Here is an 18,463-nt window from a genome sequence, read left to right as displayed (position 1 = left end):
AAAGGGGGATACCAGGGACAGAACGACAGATGTTTCCCTTGTCAGCTCGGGGATACGATTCGGCAACCTTTCGGTTACTGGCCCAACGCTCTAAATGAAGACTGATTTTATGCCAGGACACAGTGGATTCGATCAAATACCTTTATTTGATATAGAAATAGATTATTATGGCTTTTAGAAAAATATGGCTCATAAAATTTGGATATAGTATGCCCATTTGCCATGAGTTGCCTACCTGTATTTCCTACTCAGAGGAACGATGAGCTGGTTCTGCAGCCAATCTGAAAGCAGTTTTGTGTCCCAGTCAAAATGAAGACATCCAATAACATTGCTGTAGAGGGCGGGACCTCGATAGTTTGTGCTTTTCCCAGGTGAGCTAGGTCATTCAACACAACATGGACAAAGGTAATGTTAAAACTTAACAATCCGGTTAAAACAATAGCTTGAGTTCATCCTAGGATATCTGTATGCTGTCGAGTGAATTAATGTAACGTTAACACCTTCCAGCAACTTAGTCATTGCTGGTGAAATGGTGCTGGTGAATATCTGCACATTATCATCGCTTTAGTTTTTATAAATGTATTTATCAGCCGTACCATTCATTTTGTCGGAACGCTTTATTTAATTAATTTATTTTATTTAGACTATATAGAAATGGCAAGACATGCCATGGTAGGCTTTTGTACAGCTCCCAGGCTGTGGCTCTTGTTGACGAACTACGCAGATAACGTACGCATTACCTCTAATAAAACATATAATAGTAAGGGAAGTGTACTTTAAGGCCGGCCTACTTTACATGCCAGTAGTTTGGATGCTTGACTAACATAATGTTGCCAACAGCGCATTCTATTTACGCAGTTAGTTCAACGTCGCTGTCCAAGGTCCCGACAAGCCGTAGGCGCATGGGGGAAATCCTCCTTCATGACGACACCGGGTTTATCACGCATTGGGTTAAGTTTAGTCCAAGGTATCCATGGCATCGACAGCATGTGACATCGTGTCTGTAATTGGGTCAGGCAGGTTGATGAAAGTAAGCTTAAGAACCCGTTATCAAAAAGAGCTCAGCCGTTCATCATTGCTCAACCTACAGTCGATATGATCTAAGAAATTGCAGCATGTTTGGAAATAATTGAGCAACATGTATCCTTATCAGTTCGCACATAACATTTGGTTGGTCATTCAATTGGATGAGGTATCTGACCCTGCATACACTGGACAGGTCTGTGTTTCTCATGGTGTTAGGTGGGGGAGTGAGATTCACCATGGCCAGGAATGGACCAGAGTGTGAGTCCAGGGAGGCGGAGGGTCTGCCAACATGTCACAAACCACCCATCTCCACTGGTAAGTTACCATGCTACTCAATCGTGCCAATATATTCTGCTAGTTTATGTTCTGGCTTCGGTGCATGCATTTATGACAATTTCAAGCCATTGAATTGTACTATTATCTGGTTTCAGCAACCCTGAGCCTCCATCTCCTTCTGTTCTAGGCTCCTTCATCCAGCGCTGAGCCCCTGGAGGAGTGTGTACTGGGTAGGCGTGTGTGAAAGAGGACCCAGCTCCTGGCCATGGCTCACTCGTCAGACCCCTCCCGCAGGGACGCAACCCCCGGGACTCAGAGGTCAGGCACGGCTACGCACCACCTCCTCCGGAAGCAGCAGCGGCGCCGTGGAATCCAATCTTCCTCCCCCATGGGCCGGGTCATCCTCATCAACTCTCCTGTGGACGGTGAGGCTGCCGCTCTGATACACCACACCAGAGATTGGCTCAGATCAGATCAGCGTGCCCTTTAAGGCATGACCAGTGTCTGGCATATAGGCCTCCCCTCATCACAATCCATATAGTGCTACACAGACAAGTTAAGCACCCTTTGTTTTTTAAATGAATGTGTTCAGCTCTTTGAAGACAGATTATAAATTGTGGCATAAAATTAACTCCATATGACATACAGGCAAAAGGTGCCTTTTTGTGATCCCTTATATTATCAAAGTGTCACTCATCAAACTTACAACAGCATTTTCTCTTGGAGTTCACCTGGTAGTATCTGTATTGATCTGTGCCGTGTTGGTCAGGTGGAGATGACAGTGAGGACATCCATACGGTCACAGTGGATAAGAGTGTTGACGGCAGGCTGGGATTCAGCGTGCGTGGAGGCTCAGAGCACGGCCTCAGCATCTTTGTCAGCAAGGTAGAGGACAACAGCTCCGCAGGTAAACAATACATCCAGACAACTATATATCTGTGTTACACATTTAGTCTACACATGACAGGTGTGACATAACATGAGTGACACTGTTCTACCTTGACTGTTTTTAAATTGAGAGACCGACTGTGTGTGTGTGAGCGTCTGCATCTGTATGTCTGTGTCCATGCATGTACTGTACAGTGCATTCGGAAAGTATTCAGAACCCTTGACTTCTTCCACATTTTGTTACGTTACAGCCTTATTCTAAAATGGATTTTTTTTTTTAATCCCCTCGTCAATCTACACACAATACCCCATAATGACAAAGCAAAAACAGGTTTTTGGAAATGTTTGCAAATAAATAAATGCAAATATTTAAGTATTCAGACCCTTTGAAATGAGACTCGAAATTGAGCTCAGGTGCATCCTGTTTCCATTGATCGTCCTTGAGATGTTTCTACAACTTGATTGGAGTCCACCTGTGGTAAATTAAATTGATTGGACATGATTTGGAAAGGCACACACCTGTTTATATAAGATTCCACAATTGACAGTGCATGTCAGAGCAAAAACCAAACCATGAGGTCGAAGGAATTGTCTGTAGAGCTTCGAGACAGGATTGTGTCGAGGCACAGATCTGGGGAAGGGTCCCAAAACATTTCTGCAGCATTGAAGGTCCCCAAGAACACAGTGGCCTCCATCATTCTTAAATGGAACAAGTTTGGAACCACCAAGACTCTTCCTAGAGCTTCCCTCCCGGTCAAACTGAGCAATCGGGGGAGAAGGGCCTTTATCAGTGAGGTGACTACAAACCTGATGGTCACTCTGACAGTGCTCCAGAGTTCCTTTGTGTTGATGGGAGAACCTTCCAGAAGGACAACCATCTCTGCAGCACTCCACCAATCAGGCCTTTATGGTAGAGTGGCCAGAAGGAAGCCACTCCTCAGTAAAGGGCACACGACAGCCTGCTTGGAGTTTGCCAAAAGGCACCTAAAGGACTCTCAGACCATGAGAAACAAGATTCTCTGGTCTGATGAAACCAAGATTGAACTCTTTGGCCTGAATGCCAAGCTTCACGTCTGGAGGAAACCTGGCACCATCCTTACGGTGAAGCATGGTGGTGGAAGCATCATGCTGTGGGTATGTTATTCAGCGGCAGGGACTGGGAGACTAGTCAGGATCGAGGGACAGATGAACGGAGCAAAGTACAGAGAGATCCTTGATGAAAACTTGCTCCAGAGCGCTCAGGACCTCAGACTGGGGAGAAGGTTCACCTTCCAACAGGACAACAGCCCTAAGCACACAGCCAAGACAACGCAGGAGTGGCTTTGGGACAAATCAACAGGTGTAGACCTCACAGTGAAATTCTTACTTACGAGCCCCTAACCGACAGTGCAGTTTAAAAAAACATGGATAAGAATAAGAGATAAAAGTAACAAGTAATTAAAGAGGAGCAGTAAAAAATAACATAATATACAGGGATGTGCCAGTACAGAGTCAATGTGCAAGGGTACTGGTTAGTTGAGGTAGTATGCACATGTAGATAGAGTTAATTGAAGTGATGCATAGATGACAACAGAGAGTGGCAGTGGTGTGGAGAGGGGAGGGGGGCAATGTGAATAGTCTGGGTAGCCATTTGACGAGATGTTCAGGAGTCTTATGGCTTGGGATAGCAGCTGTTTAGAAGCCTCTTGGACCTAGACTTGGCGCTCCAGTACCGCTTGCCATGTGGTAGCAGAGAGAACAGTCTATGACTATGGCGGCTGGAGTCTTTGACAATTTTCAGGGTCTTCCTCTGACACCGCCTGGTATAGAGGTCCTGGATGGCAGGAAGCCTGGCCCCAGTGATGTACTGGGCCGTTCGCACTACCCTCTGTAGTGCCTTGCGGTCGGAGGAGTTGCCATACCAGGCAGTGATGCAACCAGTCAGGATGCTTTCAAAGGTGCAGCTGTAGAACCTTTTGATGATCTGAGGACCAATGCCAGTCTCCTGAGGGCGAACAGGTTTTGTCGTGCCCGATTCACAACTGTCATGGTGTGCTTGGACCATGTTAGTTTGTTGGTGATGTGGACACCAAGGAACTTGAAGCTCTCAACCTGCTCCACTGCAGCCCCGTCGATGAGAATGGGGGCGTGCTCGGTCCTCTTGTTTCTGTAGTCCACAATCATCTCTTTTGTCTTGATCACATTGAGGGAGAGGTTGTTGTCCTGGCACCACACGGCCAGATCTCTGACCTCCTCCCAATAGGCTGTCTCGTTGTTGTCGTTGATCAGGCCTACTGTTGTGTCATTGACAAATTTAATGATGGTGTTGGAGTCGTGCCTGGCCGTGTACATTTACATTTACATTTAAGTCATTTAGCAGACGCTCTTATCCAGAGCGACTTACAAATTGGTGCATTCACCTTATAATATCCAGTGGAACAACCACTTTACAATAGTACATCTAACTCTTTTAAGGGGGGGGGGGGGGGTTAGAAGGATTACTTTATCCTATCCTAGGTATTCCTTAAAGAGGTGGGGTTTCAGGTGTCTCCGGAAGGTGGTGATTGACTCCGCTGACCTGGCGTCGTGAGGGAGTTTGTTCCACCATTGGGGTGCCAGAGCAGCGAACAGTTTTGACTGGGCTGAGCGGGAACTGTACTTCCTCAGAGGTAGGGAGGCGAGCAGGCCAGAGGTGGATGAACGCAGTGCCCTTGTTTGGGTGTAGGGCCTGATCAGAGCCTGAAGGTACGGAGGTGCCGTTCCCCTCACAGCTCCGTAGGCAAGCACCATGGTCTTGTAGCGGATGCGAGCTTCAACTGGAAGCCAGTGGAGAGAGCGGAGGAGCGGGGTGACATGAGAGAACTTGGGAAAGTTGAACACCAGACGGGCTGCGGCGTTCTGGATGAGTTGTAGGGGTTTAATGGCACAGGCAGGGAGCCCAGCCAACAGCGAGTTGCAGTAATACAGACGGGAGATGACAAGTGCCTGGATTAGGACCTGCGCCGCTTCCTGCGTGAGGCAGGGTCGTACTCTGCGAATGTTGTAGAGCATGAACCTACAGGAACGGGTCACCGCCTTGATGTTAGTTGAGAACGACAGGGTGTTGTCCAGGATCACGCCAAGGTTCTTAGCACTCTGGGAGGAGGACACAATGGAGTTGTCAACCGTGATGGCGAGATCATGGAACGGGCAGTCCTTCCCCGGGAGGAAGAGCAGCTCCGTCTTTCCGAGGTTCAGCTTGAGGTGGTGATCCGTCATCCACACTGATATGTCTGCCAGACATGCAGAGATGCGATTCACCACCTGGTTATCAGAGGGGGGAAAGGAGAAGATTAATTGTGTGTCGTCTGCATAGCAATGATAGGAGAGACCATGTGAGGATATGACAGAGCCAAGTGACTTGGTGTATAGCGAGAATAGGAGAGGGCCTAGAACAGAGCCCTGGGGGACACCAGTGGTGAGAGCACGTGGTGCGGAGACAGATTCTCGCCACGCCACCTGGTAGGAGCGACCTGTCAGGTAGGACGCAATCCAAGCGTGGGCCGCGCCGGAGATGCCCAGCTCGGAGAGGGTGGAGAGGAGGATCTGATGGTTCACAGTATCAAAGGCAGCCGATAGGTCTAGAAGGATGAGAGCAGAGGAGAGAGAGTTAGCTTTAGCAGTGCGGAGCGCCTCCGTGACACAGAGAAGAGCAGTCTCAGTTGAATGACTAGTCTTGAAACCTGACTGATTTGGATCAAGAAGGTCATTCTGAGAGAGATAGCAGGAGAGCTGGCCAAGGACGGCACGTTCAAGAGTTTTGGAGAGAAAAGAAAGAAGGGATACTGGTCTGTAGTTGTTGACATCGGAGGGATCGAGTGTAGGTTTTTTCAGAAGGGGTGCAACTCTCGCTCTCTTGAAGACGGAAGGGACGTAGCCAGCGGTCAAGGATGAGTTGATGAGCGAGGTGAGGTAAGGGAGAAGGTCTCCGGAAATGGTCTGGAGAAGAGAGGAGGGGATAGGGTCAAGCGGGCAGGTTGTTGGGCTGCCGGCCGTCACAAGACGCGAGATTTCATCTGGAGAGAGAGGGGAGAAAGAGGTCAAAGCACAGGGTAGGGCAGTGTGAGCAGAACCAGCGGTGTCGTTTGACTTAGCAAACGAGGATCGGATGTCGTCGACCTTCTTCTCAAAATGGTTGACGAAGTCATCAGCAGAGAGGGAGGAGGGGGGAGGAGGGGGAGGAGGATTCAGGAGGGAGGAGAAGGTGGCAAAGAGCTTCCTAGGGTTAGAGGCAGATGCTTGGAATTTAGAGTGGTAGAAATTGGCTTTAGCAGCAGAGACAGAAGAGGAGAATGTAGAGAGGAGGGAGTGAAAGTGCCAGGTCCGCAGGGAGGCGAGTTTTCCTCCATTTCCGCTCGGCTGCCCGGAGCCCTGTTCTGTGAGCTCGCAATGAGTCGTCGAGCCACGGAGCAGGAGGGGAGGACCAAGCCGGCCTGGAGGATAGGGGACATAGAGAGTCAAAGGATGCAGAAAGGGAGGAGAGGAGGGTTGAGGAGGCAGAATCAGGAGATAGGTTGGAGAAGGTTTGAGCAGAGGGAAGAGATGATAGGAGGTGTAGGCTAGGTGTAGTCATGAGTAAACAGGGAGTACAGGAGGGGACTGAGCACGCACCCCTGAGGGACCCCTGTGTTGAGGATCAGCATGGCGGATGTGTTGTTACCTACCCTTACCACCTGGTGCAGCCTGTCAGGAAGTCCTGGATCCAGTTGCAGAGGGAAGTGTTTAGTCCCAGGGTCCTTAGCTTATTGATGAGCTTTGAAGGCACGACGCTGAGCTGTAGTCAATGAATAGCATTCTCACATATCATCTGTAGATCTGTTGGGGCGGTATGCAAATTGGAGTGGGTCTAGGGTTTCTGGGATGATGGTGTTGATGTGAGCCATGACCAGCCTTTCAAAGCAATTCATGGCTACAGACGTGAGTGCTACGGGTCGGTAGTCATTTAGGCTGGTTACCTTAGTGTTCTTGGGCACAGGCACTATGCTACTTAAAACATGTTGGTATTACAGACTCGGACAGGGAGAGGTTGAAAATGTCAGTGAAGACACTTTCTAGTTGGTCAGCGCATGCTCGCAGTACACGTCCTGGTAATCTGTCTGGCCCTGCAGCCTTGTGACTGTTGACCTGTCTAAAGGTCTTACTCACATCGGCTGCGGCGAGCGTGATCAAACAGTCTCCCAGTACACCTGGTGGTCTCATGCATGTTTCAGTGTTATTTGCCTCAAAGCTAGCATAGAAGTAGTTTAGCTCGTCCGGTAGGCTTGTGTCACTGGGCAGCTTTCGGCTGTGCTTCCCTTTCTAGTCTGTAATGGTTTGCAGGCACTGCCACATCCGACGAGCGTCAGAGCCGGTGTAGTATGACTCGATCTTAGTCCTGTATTGAAGCTTTGCCTGTTTGATGGTTCGTTGGAGGGCATAGCGGGATTTCTTATAAGCTTCCGGGTTAGAGTACCGCTCCTTGAAAGCAGCAGCTCTAGCCTTTAGCTCAGTGCGGATGCTGCCTGTAATCCATGGTTTCTGGTTGGGGTATGTACAGTTGAAGTCGGAAATTTACATACACTTAGGTTGGAGTCATTAAAACTCGTTTTTCAACCACTCCACACATTTCTTGTTAACAAACTATAGTTTTGGCAAGTCGGTTAGAACATCTACTTTGTGCATGACACAAGTAATTTTTCCAACAATTGTTTACAGACATATTATTTCACTTATAATTCACTGTATCACAATTCCAGTGGGTCAGAAGTTTACATACACTAAGTTGACTGTGCCTTTAAACAGCTTGGAAAATTCCAGAAAATGATGTCATGGCTTTAGAAGCTTCTGATGGGCTAATTGACATAATTTGAGTCAATTGGAGGTGTACCTGTGGATGTATTTCAAGGCCTACCTTCAAACTCTGTGCCTCTTTGCTTGACATCATGGGAAAATCAAAAGAAATCAGCCAAGACCTCAGAAAAATAATTGTAGACCTCCATAAGTCTGGTTCATCCATGGGAGCAATTTCCAAACACCTGAAGGTACCACGTTCATCTGTACAAACAATAGTACGCAAGTATAAACACCATGGGACCAAGCAGCCGTCATACCGCTCAGGAAGGAGACGTGTTCTGTCTCCTAGAGATGAACATACTTTGGTGCGAAAAGTGCAAATTAATCCCAGAACAACAGCAAAGGACCTTGTGAAGATGCTGGAGGAAACAGGTACAAAAGTATCTATAGTCACAGTAAAATTAGTCCTATATCGACATAAGCTGAAAGGCCGCTCAGCAAGGAAGAAGCCACTGCTCCAAAATCGCCATAAAAAAGCCAGACTACGGTTTGCAACTGCACATGGGGACAATGATCGTACTTTTTGGAGAAATGTCCTCTGGTCTGATGACACAAAAAATAGAACTGTTTGGCCATAATGACCATCGTTATGTTTGGAGGAAAAGCCGAAGAACACCATCCCAACAGTGAAGCACGGGAGTGGCAGCATCATGTTGTGGGGGTGCTTTGCTGCAGGAGGGACTGGTGCACTTCACAAAATAGATGGCATCATGAGGTAGGAAAATTATGTGGATATATTGAAGCAACATCTCAAGACATCAGTCAGGAACTTAAAGTTTGGTCGCAAATGGGTCTTCCAAATGGACAATGACCCGAAGCATACTTCCAAGGTTGTGGCAAAATGCCTTAAGGACAACAAAGTCAAGGTATTGGAATGGCCATCACAAAGCCCTGACCTCAATCCTATAGAACATTTTTGGGCAGAACTGAAAAAGTGTGTGCAAGCTAGGAGGCCTACAAACCTGACTCAGTTACACCAGCTATGTCAGGAGGCATGGGCCAAAATTCACCCAAGCTTTTGGGAAGGCTACCCGAAACGTTTGACCTAAGTTAAACAATTTAAAGGCAATGCTACCAAATACTAATTGAGTGTTTGTAAACTTCTGACCAACTGGGAATGTGATGAAATAAAGAAAAGCTGAAATAAATCATTCTCTGCTATTATTCTAACATTTCACATTCTTAAAATAAAGTGGTGAACCTAACTGACCTAAGACTGAGTTTATATGTATTTGGCTAAGGTGTATGTTAACTTCCGACTTCAATTGTACGTACAGTCACTGTGGGGACGACGTCATCGATGCACTTATTACTGAAGTCAATGACAGATGTGGTGTACTCCTCAATGCCATTGGAGGAATCCCGGAACATATTCCAGTCTGCTAGCAAAACAGTCCTGTAGCTTAGCATCTGCTTCATCTAGTCACTGGTGCTTCCTGCTTAATTTTAGCTTGTAAGCAGGAATCAGGAGGATGGAATTATGGTCATATTTGCCAAATGGAGGGGGAGTGAGAGTGTTGTATGCATCTCTGTGTGTGGAGTATAGGTGGTCCAGAGTTCTTTTCCCTCTGGTTGCACATTTAACATGTTGATAGAAATGAGGTAAAACTGATTTAAGTTTCCCTGCATTAAAGTCCCCGGCTACTAGGAGCGCCGCCTCCTCTAGGTGAGCGTTTTCTTGTTTGCTTATGGCGGAATACAGCTCATGCAATGCTATCTTAGTGCCAGCCTCTGACTGTGGTGGTATGTAAACAGCTACAAAGAATATAGATTAAACTCTCTCGGTAGGTAATGCTTATCATGTGAAACAAAAAATGGCTCGAGTCTTCCTTAGATATCATGCACCAGCTGTTGTTTACAAAAATACATACACCGCCGCCCCTTGTCTTACCAGACGCCGCTGTTCTATCCTGCCGGTACATCTTATAACCAGCCAGCTGTATGTTGATATTGTCGTCGTTCAGCCACGACTCCGTGAAGCATAAGATGTTACAGTTTTTAATGTCCCGTTGGTAGTTTAATCTTCCCAATAACTCGTCCATGTTATTGTTCAAAGATTGCATGTTTGCGAGCAGAATTGAGGGGAGTGGGGGTTTATTCAATCACCTCCTACTCCTCAGAAGGCAGCCCGCCCTCCGGCCTCTCTTTCTCCACCTCCTCTTCACGTAGATCACTTGGTTCGGGCCTGTTCCCGAGGGAGCCGTATATCCTCCGCCTCGGGCTCATTGGAGTTGTGAAAGAAGAAAAAGGATTATGCTAGCCCGTGGTGAGTAATCGCAGTCCTGATGTCTAGAAGTTATTTTTGGACGGTAGCGGCAACATTATGTACAAAATAAGTTTAAAAAATAAGTTACAAACAATGCAGATAAACGAACAAAAACACAATCGGTTGGGGGCACGTAAAACATCTGCTTTTTGCTCCGGAGCTATTTTTACAATGGCATTTTTATCTCTGAATGTCCTTGAGTGGCCCAGCCAGAGCCCGGACTTGAACCCGATCGAGCATAGCTGTGCAGCGACCCTCCCCATCCCACCTGACAGAGCTTGAGAGGATCTGCGGAAAAGAATGGGAGAAACTCCCCAAATACAGGTGTGCCAAGCTTGTAGCGTCATACCCAAGAAGACTTGAGGCTGTAATCGCTGCCATAGGGGCTTTAACAAAGTACTGAGTAAAGGGTCTGAATACTTATGGATTTGAAAAAAAACTATTTTAGAAGTATAAGGCTGCAACGTAACAAAATGTGGAAAAAGTAATGGGGTCTGAATACTTTACGAATTCATGTGTCCACAGAGCAGGCAGGCCTGTGTGTGGGGGACAAGCTGGTGGAGGTGAATGGGGTGAGCTTGGAGAGCATCACTATGAGCAGTGCAGTTAAAGTCCTGACAGGGAACAACAGACTGAGGATGGTGGTGAGACGCGTGGGCAAAGTACCTGGTATCCGCTACTCCAAAGAGAAGACAACCTGGTAAGCACAGACCTCCGATTATAAATTACACATTTTCTCTGTCAATTCAGAGCCACAGTTTGGAATTGTGAGTCCCTTTCACCCCTTGAATTGTCTTACTGGTTTGATTGTGTTTAGTTAAAATCCTGTCAATAAAGCTTTATCTAATTAGCAACTTAAATTACATAGTTTATCTCTAAGTACTTATATAGGTCTGATCATGTCTTTACATGTATATATACACATGTATACAGTGTATATCAATGGTTCGATTACTCCTAGCCTAAATGTTAGTGAGTATAACTCTATTGCAGTATATATCCTTATGCACCAGTATACACTTGAGTGTTGAGTGTAAAGAACCCAGCAGCGTTGCAGGTCTTGACAGACTCAAACCCGTGTGCCTGGCACTTACTACCATACCCCGCTCAAAGGCACTTCAATATTTTGACTCGCCCATTCACCCTCTGAATGACACATACACAATCCATGTCTCAGTTGTCTCAAGGCTTAAAAATCCTTCTTTAACCCGTCTCCTCCCCTTCATCTACACTGATTTTGAAGTGAATTTAACAAGTGACATCATTAAGGGATCATAGATTTCACCTGGATTCACCTGGTCAGTCTGTCATGGAAAGAGCAGGTGTTCATAATGTTTTGTACACTCAGTGTATGCCAATGGTTTGATTACTCATAATAAAGCAGAACTCTACTACAGTGTGTATCCATATGTGCCAGTGTGCGTCACGAAAACATTCGACCCCATAACATATCTCCATTGCAGGGTGGATCTGATCCACGGTAGGATGGTGGTGGAGGAGAGTGGGCGTACACCCTCCGCCTCAGTGGCCAGCTCAGATGGGGCCCTGCGGAGTATCATCCACCTCTACACCACCTCAGATGACTACTGCCTGGGCTTCAACATCCGAGGGGGCAAGGAGTTCGGCCTGGGCATCTACGTCTCCAAGTAGGCTCGTACTGTAACATCTCCGGCTTGAGAAACAAAGAAATCATTCAAAATAAAGTTGAACCGCTTTTTGAATTCATCATTTAAATCCTTGCTTAGTTTGCAGTGTCTGTGTTTCCTGTGCTGTGCCGGACTTATGCCCTTCGCTGTTTAGTGATATTATGATGTGTGTGCTGTGTCAGATTGGATCCTGGTGGTCTGGGTGAACGGAACGGCATCAATATGGGCGACCAGATCCTTGCGGCCAACGGTGTAAGCTTCGAGGACATCAGCCACAGCAGTGCCGTGGAGGTGCTGAAGAGCCACACACACATCATGCTGACCATCAAGGTGAGTGTGGTTGACCTTTGACCTTCTACCTTGAACGTCGAAGACTTTGAAAACAGTCAGTTGGAGCCTGTGATTCAATATAGATCCAAATGAGATTGTTATAGATTTTTTCCACCTCTGCGTTCATATTTACGCGTGGAGATCCATGCTTCTGACCTGGTAATGAAGGTGTATCACCTTCCAGAATGAACCATGACTACTCTCCATTGAGAAAGTGTGTAGCCCAATTGTACTGGTCAGTGAAAATGGCCCACACAGTCACTCACCCACTGTCTCTCTTTCACACACGGACACCGTTGCTACAGTACACACACCAAGAGAGCAGGTTGCGTGGCAGGGCAGACAGCTGGCGTACAGTCGTAATATTGCTCGCTCACTTTACCTGTGGCGGGTTGGGTTTCACCCTGTGAAAAATAGCCAGGCCGCATGCATTATTCACCTGGCAGCTCAGCCAGGATCAGGTGATGATCAAAAGCACACAGGCGCATTTTGTACCTTAATGTTCTCCAATTCTGTACCTCGCCTTGGACCCTCTAAGGGAAACACCATTACCAGTACTAGGGAAAATAACAGTACGAAGTATGTCAAAGGTGGAATATGTGTTGGGAAGAGAACCATTTCCATTGCTTGTTGACGACGTTGCTGCTCTTTCTCTACGTTATATATGACTCTGTCTTTGTGGTTCTAGAGTTACTCTTGATCCTGTGAACGGGTCAAGAACTCTACTGTAACCTATTTGCATATCTCTGGTCGCATCTTTGCAGGAAGCGGGACGATACCCTGCCTATAAGGAGATGGTGGCAGAATACAGGTGGCTTAACAAGTGTATGTAACCATCTCCTTACCTCATGTAGCCTATATTATGTTTCAGGTGTGTTTTTGAATTATTTAAGAAAGCAACGTGCCACTGGTGACTTTTGCTAACTTTTATTTTTGAATATAGATCTTCCACACATACAATTCAAAACAAACACTATATCTGTACTGATGTGTGTCTCTCCTCTCTCTCAGTGGCATCTGGCAATGGGACTCGGCCGTCTTCCTCCCAGGGCTCGGACTCCAACTCCTCTGCCTCATCCTTGTCCTCTGGGACTCCTATCTCCTCTCTGAGCGGACTGTCTCAGGTCATGTTCCCCCCCAGCCTGCCCTTCGGCATGGACATGGTGGACGTCTGTATCTCTACTGAGGACCAGAGGTTTGAGTCTGGCCAGTGCACTGACACCGCCATCCAGACCGACCCCTCGCCTCACAGGATGGGTGCGGACACTAGCCACAGCCTGGGGGCCACCACCCTCCTGCAGGACTCGGCCATCCGGGGGGAGGGAGGCAGGGGGAGAGGAGAGTCCCCCAAAACGGCCGTCCTAATGGCCCTCAGTAGACCGAGTCAGCCCATCCATCGCTCCCAGAGCCAGGTCACTGTAGCAGGTGAGGCCAGAGGGGTGGACTGGTTTAGATAGAAAGGGAGTTTACTGCAACGATTGGACAACTCAGAAGAACCTGTTTTTGTAAAATGACTGCGTATAGTCTTGTTTGGTTGAGGCCCTGTCTCCTTCCTGTCCTGCCATAGAGGTGAAGCAAACAAAGCAGAGGAAACAGCAGAAAGGAGGGAAGAATCTTGAGAGGAGCACTCTACAGCGCTCCAAGACCTTTGTCAACCTGCTGTTCAGGGGTCGCAGGAGAGACACCTCCAAGGGGCGCTCCAAGTCCCCCCCCAAATCCGGGGCAAGCGGAGGTTAGTAGTACCTTCAATCATCCTGTAGACTATAAGAGAATAACGTTAGTCAATGGTGCAACTAGCTGTTATTTCAACCAGAGTTTTACTCTGTCATTGTGAGTCAATGTGTCTGAGTATAAGTATGGCTAAAACCAGAGTTAGTTTGTTATAGAGTTGAGTTGGTATACTACAATCAGCTGGGTGTTGGTTATGTCCCTAGATGGGGAGCGCAGGCGCAGACCCAGCGGGCCGGACCCAGAGATGCTGGGGGTGGTGGAGGGCATGGCCCGCAGGCTGCTGAGTGAGGACGAGGTGGCCTCCGTCATGAAGACCTGCCGACGGGTATGGAGCCTGGGCAGGAGAGGCACCGCAAATATGAACTGTTATCATCCTTATTCCATGGATTTGTGCATGCTGTGTTATAGTCACTATTCTCTTGCAGTACATAACAGAGCGTGTGGTGGAGAACCTGGTGCGCCACCTGCTGGCCGTGCTGGACCGGCCTGAGAAGCTGTTGCTGCTGAGAGAGATCAGGTACACAGAGAGGCAACAACAATAGTAACAACATTCACTTTAAGGATTTAGATAGGAAGGGGAACGGCCAGGTGAAGGATTTAGCATTCGGCTTAACTCACAAATCCAATTATCTGATGACTGGACAATGAAAACAATCCTGTTCTTTTTATAAGCTAATAACTCTGTGTCTCTTCCGATTTAGAATGCTGCTGCCTCCAGCTGACCTAGGGCTTTTCAACAACATGGTGGTCCCATTCGAAGTGGAGGCCTATGATATCTTGAAGTACCGTTCTGGTGAGGAAAGACATGAATACCACCCTGCATACCACTGCTGGCTTGCTTCTGAAGCTAAGCAGGGTTGGTCCTGGTCAGACCCTGGATGGGAGACCAGATGCTGCTGGAAGTGGTGTTGGAGGGCCAGTAGGAGGCACTCTTTCCTCTGGTCTAAAAAAAAAAAATATCCCAATGCCCCAGGGCAGTGATTGGGGACACTGCCCTGTGTAGTAGGGTGCCGTCTTTCGGATGGGACGTTAAACGGGTGTCCTGACTCTGAGGTCATTAAAGATCCCATGGCACTTATCGTAAGAGTAGGGGTGTTAACCCCGGTGTCCTGGCTAAATTCCCAATCTGGCCCTCAAACCATCATGGTCACCTAATAATCCCCAGTTTACATTTGGCTCATTCATCCCCCTCCTCTCCCCTGTAACTATTCCCCAGGTCGTTGCTGCAAATGAGAACGTGTTCTCAGTCAACTTACCTGGTAAAATAACGGAAAAATAAAAATAAAAAATATTCAGAGTAATGTACACACTACCCCACACATTCAACAATATATTTAAAGGAAAGCGTTTCCATTCTTTAAATTACCTCTTTTCTCCCCTCCTTTATTATGTAGTCAGATCCCCACTTCTGCGCTCCCCTCAGTCTGGACGAGCCCCCAGACGACACCTCATCACCCCCATTCCAGGTCAGTACGGTCCCATCTACAGTATAGCAGTGTTTCTTTCATTCATTCTTGGGGGAGGAAGTGCAGGCTTTTGTTCCAGCCCGGCACTATCACACCTGATTCAACTAATTGTGGTTCAGGTTGAAGACCATGATTGTTGGAAACCGGTTTTACAGTCATGTTGGAACACAAGTCTGCTCTCCAGGATCTTGGTTGTTACACTGACTCCTGAATCCCCATGTAGACTTCCAGGGTGGCTTTGAGCTCCACAGTGCCCAGGAGGTGGAGAGGGAGAGCCAGCTGCTGGAGGAGCTAGAGCGGCTGCGTCTGTCTGCGTCCCAGAGCCCCCGGCAGCAGCACACCCATACCTCCAGAGCATTCCCCCCCCTGCTGGACGTCCCAGTGGATGGCTACGCCTCCTCAGACTCCCTCCGTCCTCCCTTTGTCAGCCCCCTGCTCCCCAACTGGCTGCTGGCCCACAGCAACACCACCGATCCCTGCTCCACTCTACGGGGACACAGTGATACGGTCCGCTCCGTCCACTTTGATGTGTCAATGAACCAGGGAGATGCCATCTCGGAGCGGGGGAGATCTCCCTTCAGGAATGGGACTTCCAAGGGTAAAAAGGAGAAAACTGATAAAAGGGAGAAAGAAACTGTGTTCACTCTGCAGAGCGCTCCTCGACGCAGCAGGCCCCTGTTGTCCCAGGTGTTTGGCTCTGGCCTGGACGCTGACTTCACAGCAGAGGGGTTGGGAAGGGAGCGGGTGAACGGGCTGCCCAGCTCCTCTGAGAATGGCCTCAATGGCAGCGCGCCGGTCATGGAGTACGAGTTCAAAACCGTCAGCATCTCCAAGACTAAGCAGTCACTCGGTGAGTTCATGTAAAATTCTTATGTCACGTTGTCAGTTTGCCATCCTCATGGTTTACCAAACAATTGCACCTCCAGGACTTCTCTGTAATATGTATTTATGAATTAATTATTATAGAAAGGGGTCAGCAAAGTTGCTTACAACAGAGCCAATACAAATGTGATGTTTCACTCATACACAAACAATCAAAAATGTGTTGAATTGTATGAAATAAGGCCTTTGTTTTCCTGGTCCAGGTATCAGTATCTCTGGTGGGATGGAGTCCAAGGTGCAGCCGGTGGTGAAGATAGAGAAGATCTTCCCAGGAGGAGCCGCCTCCACGTGTGAAGTCCTGAAGGTACAGCTGTTCTAACCTGTGTTATGACCTGTTATAAGCCTGTCTCATTACAACCTGACCCATAAACCACCATTCAGATGAGCATTTCACCTTATGAACATCACACATTCCATTCAGATCTTTTCCAACTAATTTGGTTTGACCTGATTAATGGAAATATGAATGTAGCTAGTGATGAAATCAAACATAGTGATGAGATAGAGGCCCAAGGTAATCTCAAGGGATCCTTGTTATAATAAGCCTTTTGAAGGAGCTCTTTTATTTGAGGGCAGAGTACTGATCTGAGGGGGGGGGGTTATTTGAGTAATGCATGTTTTCAACCGGGGCATTTAGACTCTTTGGCACCACATTATAGAAAGAACAGAGAGCAATGCAATCAGAATTATGTTTTTGAGCTCATAACAACGCAAAGTGATGTTGAATTGAAAGATGGCAGTGTGTGTGTGTGCACAAACTAGAGCAACAGAGCATGCACAAGACAAATATATTCACTCTAACCTTCCTTCCTCTGGTTGCATCCCCAGGCTGGATTTGAGCTGGTGTCAGTGGATGGAGTGTCCCTGCAGGGTGTGACTCACCCCCACGCTGTGGAGATCATCCGCAGGGCTTTCAGCAACAAGGCCAAAGACCCCATGGTGTTTATAGTCAAAGTCCCCAAAAGCCCTTGACCCAAGACTGACTCACTGCAGAGGAAAAATAGGTCTTTGGCCTGGAGGCACAAGACCTAAAGAGACTAGAAGCAACACAAACAGAACTACAGTGTGTTTGTTGGGAGAAGAGTGAGGAGTGAAAAGTGACAGTCTGATGGAATTCTGTGGGTTAATAGGAAACTCCTGTTTCCTCTATGGTGAACAAGAAGGATCCGGTCAATCAAATGAGGGGACTAAGAGACCTGCTGCCATGGGAACCAGCAGCCAGTGATGTGTGTGCTGTCCTAGAGCGCCAGTTCACACAATCCTTCACTTTTCATTATTTGTTATAATGTATTAATAATCGCATCAGACTTTCACAAATGATGTAAAATAAATACACATTTCTTAGGACAATACTTTACTTAAGTCATTTAAACAAACTGGCTAATTTATGCAAACTGTAATCCGAGTGCCTTCCAGGACCCCTGTGAACTGAACGAATGGTTGTCTGTCCGAGCCATAGAGATAGATAGACAAAGATGAGTCCTCTACGTGCCATTATAGCGTCTGTGACAGCATGGGCAGCGCCATTGAGGCAATCTCCATTTTGAAGTAGTCAATTTTCTTCTTCAAGATTGGCAGATCCCTCCTGATGACTTGGTTGAACATGACTCCAGTCACCAGGAGGGATCAGCCCATGCTAATTACAGCCTTTTGGCCACTAGAGGCCTCTATCATTGGCTATGGTCTGAGCCAGTGTGGAGCGGTGGCTAGCACACCTGCTTGTGATCAGAAGATGGCAGGCTTGGATCCACCTGTCAGTTGATGGTAATGTTAATAACATGTATAGACACACCGAGCCATAAACTGATAGTGATCATCTTGATTGGAAAGTCACATGTTAATATCAGGTGTAAACATGACCTGAGTTTCTCCAATTCTTGGTGAAACGTCTACAGGCCACACAATCTGGATACAGGAGAGTGACATGTTAGCACACTGTATAAACAGGACTTAATAAAGAGCCTCTGACTATTTATTTTACTACTGTGGCTTGATGTTCCTTTTCTGACCTACTCACAGAATAAACCACTTAATACATGCTTTTTGATAATTACATTGTATATCGCACTGCTTTGATTTATCTTGGCCAGGTCGCAGTTGTA

The 18,463-nt window shown here is 47.3% G+C and overlaps 1 protein-coding gene across 1 annotated transcript; it reads left to right on the top strand.

The window, feature by feature from the left end:
• The first annotated feature begins 41 nt into the window (after positions 1–41).
• On the top strand, positions 42–18,341 carry LOC129856919 (PDZ domain-containing protein 7-like). Its single transcript, XM_055924696.1, has 16 exons — positions 42–1,341; positions 1,490–1,727; positions 2,072–2,209; positions 10,832–11,006; positions 11,770–11,952; positions 12,135–12,282; positions 13,047–13,107; positions 13,294–13,707; positions 13,850–14,014; positions 14,217–14,338; positions 14,439–14,530; positions 14,715–14,806; positions 15,408–15,479; positions 15,703–16,329; positions 16,565–16,665; positions 17,190–18,341. Exons 2-16 carry the CDS (start codon positions 1,568–1,570, stop codon positions 17,331–17,333), a joined length of 2,694 nt encoding a protein of 897 aa, XP_055780671.1. The 5' UTR covers positions 42–1,341; positions 1,490–1,567; the 3' UTR covers positions 17,334–18,341.
• The last annotated feature ends 122 nt before the right edge of the window (positions 18,342–18,463 follow it).

The sequence above is a fragment of the Salvelinus fontinalis genome, chromosome 1 (genome assembly GCF_029448725.1).
Source record: "Salvelinus fontinalis isolate EN_2023a chromosome 1, ASM2944872v1, whole genome shotgun sequence".
NCBI classification, from domain to species: domain Eukaryota; kingdom Metazoa; phylum Chordata; class Actinopteri; order Salmoniformes; family Salmonidae; genus Salvelinus; species Salvelinus fontinalis.
The sequence above is the reverse complement of the archived record's forward strand: the minus strand, read 5'-3'. Positions and strand labels throughout refer to the sequence as shown.

Excerpts from the sequence above, each read along its gene's own strand:
- LOC129856919 (XM_055924696.1), top strand. The coding sequence starts at position 1,568 with ATGGCTCACTCGTCAGACCCCTCCCGCAGGGACGCAACCCCCGGGACT. Across the intron at positions 14,015-14,216 it reads CAAATCCGGGGCAAGCGGAG|ATGGGGAGCGCAGGCGCAGA; the intron begins GTTAGTAGTACC and ends TTATGTCCCTAG. Across the intron at positions 15,480-15,702 it reads CCTCATCACCCCCATTCCAG|ACTTCCAGGGTGGCTTTGAG; the intron begins GTCAGTACGGTC and ends ATCCCCATGTAG.